The sequence below is a fragment of the Pteropus vampyrus genome, unplaced genomic scaffold (genome assembly GCF_000151845.1).
Source record: "Pteropus vampyrus isolate Shadow unplaced genomic scaffold, Pvam_2.0 Scaffold197, whole genome shotgun sequence".
Lineage (NCBI taxonomy): Eukaryota > Metazoa > Chordata > Mammalia > Chiroptera > Pteropodidae > Pteropus > Pteropus vampyrus.
Genome location: NW_011888978.1, coordinates 1,551,108 through 1,555,275, shown reverse-complemented (window position 1 = coordinate 1,555,275; position 4,168 = coordinate 1,551,108). Strand labels below are relative to the sequence as shown.

Genomic DNA, 4,168 nt, shown 5'->3' with positions numbered 1-4,168 from the left:
CAGTCCAGAGGAAGCCGGGCACATGCCTCCAGGTGTCCCCTGGAGTAGAAGTCACCAGGGGTGTGCTTAATTCTCCCAACAATGATGTATGACAACACACATGAAGTGCTGCCAACCAGGGAGCACCCGAGCCTGGATGTCCAGGTTTGCTCTGGGGATCAGTCGTGTAGGCATAGATGCTTGCGTGGGTGATAACATCCGGTACTGAAGCTCCAGGCTTCCGGTGGGAAAGCAGGCGCTCATCAGAAATCACAGTGTTCCTGTAAACCGACTGGTGCAGTGTGACTCAGGCCTCAGGCATGAAAACCACTCATCCCAGACAGAACATCCCATAACTTGGTTGCCAGCTGCCGCCCAAGGGTCAGTCCCCAAAACAGGCATTTCCTGAGACTGGGGGGTTTGAGCAACCACATCTGCTGAGTCAACGCTTTCCCACGCGCAGGGTGAGGTTGTGAGAATTACCCTTAGGCAGGGCTGGGCCAGTTGTGAGCTAAGTCTGGGCGTGACTGCTTCTGCTGCCCCCTGGCCACCCCCCCGTCCCCGGTGGGTAAGGCAGAGGGGGCCGGGCTGGAGGGGCCAGCGAGGGTGCTGTTGATTTAGAGCCTTGTGGGAGGTTCAGGGGGAGAGGTCCTCTGCCAGAGCCTCCTGGGCTCACTTAGAACCTCCCCAGTGGCCCAGTGCACAGCAGGTTTCCCTGGGCCTTGGGCCACCTCCAGCCAGAGCACCCAGAAGTGCCAGGCCCTGTGTAGCTTCTCTCTTTAACTCACAGTGACTCAGAGACATAAGCATGTGTGTCCCCTCTTCAGAGCCCCAGGACATCGAGGCAGCCTCCCAAGGCTGAGGCAAGGCCGGACAGGCTTGTAGCCCACAGTGTCCCCTCTGCCCATTACCACCTCGCACGTGTTAGGGGGTCACATGCATGGGAGGTCTTCCAGGCCCAAAGCAGTGTGAGAGGTGGCCCCTGACTACTGACTCTCCACCTGCAGTGCTCGGTGACCTGTGGTGACGGCATCCAGGAGCGGCCGGTGCTTTGCCGTACCGCGGACGACAGCTTCGGGGTCTGTCGGGAGGAGCGGCCTGAGACGGCGAGGATCTGCGAGCTCGGCCCATGTCCCGGTAAGCCCTCTGCTGCCCTTCCCCCGGGCCGCAGCATGCGAGCCCCGGGACCAAGGGCAGGGCCAGGCCAATGCAGCTCTTCCCACAAGAGGCCGACTCAGCATCCCTAACCTTGAAGGAGAAGCTGAGCCCTCTTAGGCCAGGTTGGGCCGTTCCTAGCAGGAGACGCAGGGCACTGCTCATCGCTGTCAGGCCAGGTCCATCCCTGCCTTCCTGACATCCCCTGTTGCTCTGGGAGATGGAACCAGACGCCCAGTGACAGCACAGAGGGGCTCAGCCAAACAGGCACCTGTGCCCAGCCCTGCCCAGAAAACAACTAGAACACTGGCTACATGCAGAGACACCTTGGCAAGTACCAAGCATGCGACCTCTTTGGTCCCCAAAACAGCTCAAGACATAGACCCCACTACAAGTGCTATCTACAGCAGGGATCCCCAACTGTGGCCTGTTAGGAACCAGGCCGCACAGCAAGAAGTGAGTGGTGGGCGAGAGAGCGAAGCTTCATCTGTATTTACAGCGGCTCCCCAGGGCTAGCATCACCGCCTCAGCTCCACCTCAGATCCTTGGGCATTAGATTCTCATAGGAGCACTGGATCCTGATGCCAAAAAGGTTGAGGAGCAGTGGTCTACAGAGAAGGGAGATTGGGGTCGGGTGTGCCTGCCCCCTCAGCTGGGGGTTAGATCCAGGGTTCCCTTGGTCCCTGTGTTCCTGGAGAGGGCAGTGGGTGCCCTGCTCGGTAGGCATAGGATGAGGTGTAGAAGAGCATCACACAGATCAGAGCTGTAGCTGCGCCGCAGCTGACACCCCGGATGCATGGTGCGGGGAGGCAGGAGGCTGGGGTCCACCTGTCACGAGGGAGAGCCTTGAGCAGCACGCTGAGAAGTTGGGCCCCTCCGTGGCCCCTTCCAGGATGCAGGGGCTGTAGAGCAGGGGCCGGGGCCTCGCCTGCTGCCCCAGCAGCCACAGCCCCTTTCTCTTTTCTCTAGGAAACGTGTCTGACCCCTCCAAGAAGAGCTACGTGGTGCAGTGGCTGTCCCGACAGGACCCCGACTCGCCGGTCCAGACCTCGTCAAGTAACCGGCCCGTTTATAACTCTGCCTCTGCCCTCCAGTGCATGCCCTGCGCCCTGTGGAGCTTGCCGTGGGCTCCCCTCCTCTCTTTCTATGGAAAACTCCCCTGACTCCTCCTGAGGGCTCTTGGTTGAATCTGTTTTCTCTGGGCCTCTGTGCTCGACCATCTCCTTTGGAGCCACCTGGCTTACCTGGCCGGGAGGGCCAGCCTTGCAGAGGCATTGCCCGGGCATTCGCCTCTTGTGGGAGGCCAGGACCTGGTTGGTGATATCTTGTAAAGGGTCAAAGATCTGTCATGGTGCTGGAGGGGCCAGAGGCCAAAGTGCAAATGTGACCACTTAGTGACCTGTTCGCGGGGCCACATCCCTCCAGGCTGGAGCTGCAGGTCGGAAGTTGAGGGGAAGCCTGCCCATCCCCTTTCAGACGCGCCCACCCCGAGGCAAGCGAGGCCACGGTGGTCTCCGGCATGCGGTTCTGCGCCGCCAAGCTAGGTGGTGGCACAGTGCCGGGTGTCCAGCGGTGCATCGGGGGTTCCCGCTGCCTCTGCTGCTGCTGCTGCTGCTGCTGACCCTGTGCTGAGTGTGTCCTCCTGACTCGTGCTTCCTGTGGCCTTTGTGTCCTACTTACACAGCCCAAGCCCCCATGCCCTGTCTCCTCGGGGAGTTCAGGTCAAATGGAGGAGGATGTATCCCTCCAGTGAGACATAGGGATACTCTACCACTCCCACTCTCTGTCCTTTAGCTCCAATGGCCTTTCCTCATTGTGTGCACCTGACCCCATCCACAGGGGTGAGAGAGAGAGAGAGAGAGAGAGAGAGAGAGAGAGAGAGATTGAGAGAGAGAGAGAGAGAGAGACTGTGATGTGGGTGCAGCCGCCTTCCAGTGTGAACAACTACAGAATTACCTCAATTTTTATTGCTTTTTTGCTTAGACAAAATTATGTAGAAAATGCCTTAAAGTTGAAAGGTAACAGAAGTGGCTGCTAACTCCAGCTTCAGAGGGGGACTTGATCCAGGTAAGAGGCCGGTAGTGCAGGTCTAGGCAGGGGCGGTCCGAGTCACCCACCTCTGGCCAAGGATAAGGTTTCCCAATCACGTGGCTTGGCTCCCTGAGCCCCTTGGTCTGTGTGGTGACCAAGGCACTCTCTAGCCACCCGTGCAGTAAGATCGGTGACCAGTGGGCGCTGACTGTTGCAGGAGCCCTTGGAGGCTCCCACAGCACTGCCTTACACCAGAGGGCACATGCCTGGCCCCTCAAGTGACCTGTGTAGCACCCTGCGTCACTCCCACCACCTGCCCCAGTCCTATCCACCTGTGAATAGCATCCCTGCCAACTGCGCCAGCCTCCGGCACTAATTACTGTTATGTAAATACTTGGTGTGTAACGCATACTAATTCTCATGACTGTTAACTTCCAACTTTGACGAGGCCATGTGAGTGACACGAGTGACTCTGGGAAGGTGCAATATGCTCTGGGCGTTGTGCTCTGTCTATATGCACTTTGGTTTATCAGGGATATTTTATTAGTGTTTTTTATGTATTTATGACGTATTATATAGGTTCCATTGTCGTCGCTTTTCTGGTTTTTTTTTTTTATGAGACGTTAGTGTGTGCCAAAGTGACTGTGAAAATGATCTTTTATTCTTATTAACGCTGGAAAGACTTCCTGTCATGCAGCCCACAAATAAACTCAATAAAAGTTCAGTGAAACTGGGTGCTTGGGTTTCGCACGCTGCTGGCTGGCTCCTTCTCTTCACCTCCGTGGCTGACGGCACTGTGGACCCATGGGTGCCCTTCTGTCGCATTAGTTCCTTAGTTTCTAATTCAAATGACTTTACCGCCCCTCTTCCCCCTGCTCAACGTAGATGTTTAGGGTCCTTTCCCCACGGAGACATATACCACCTCCCCAGGCATTTTTCAAAATGTGACAGCAGCCTGAAGACAGTCCATCAGGATTTTGAGTTCTGAACCGTTCGTGCTAAA

At 57.0% G+C, this 4,168-nt stretch overlaps 1 protein-coding gene across 1 annotated transcript in view; it reads left to right on the top strand.

The window, feature by feature from the left end:
• Nucleotides 1-4,168, top strand: part of ADAMTS2 (ADAM metallopeptidase with thrombospondin type 1 motif 2) — a 216,925-nt gene that overhangs the window by 207,361 nt on the left and 5,396 nt on the right. The window contains exons 21-23 of the mRNA XM_023537738.1: nt 348-443; nt 987-1,116; nt 2,104-2,294. Of these exons, the coding sequence (XP_023393506.1) occupies nt 348-443; nt 987-1,116; nt 2,104-2,294 (417 nt within the window). The remainder of the gene's footprint in view (nt 1-347; nt 444-986; nt 1,117-2,103; nt 2,295-4,168) is intronic.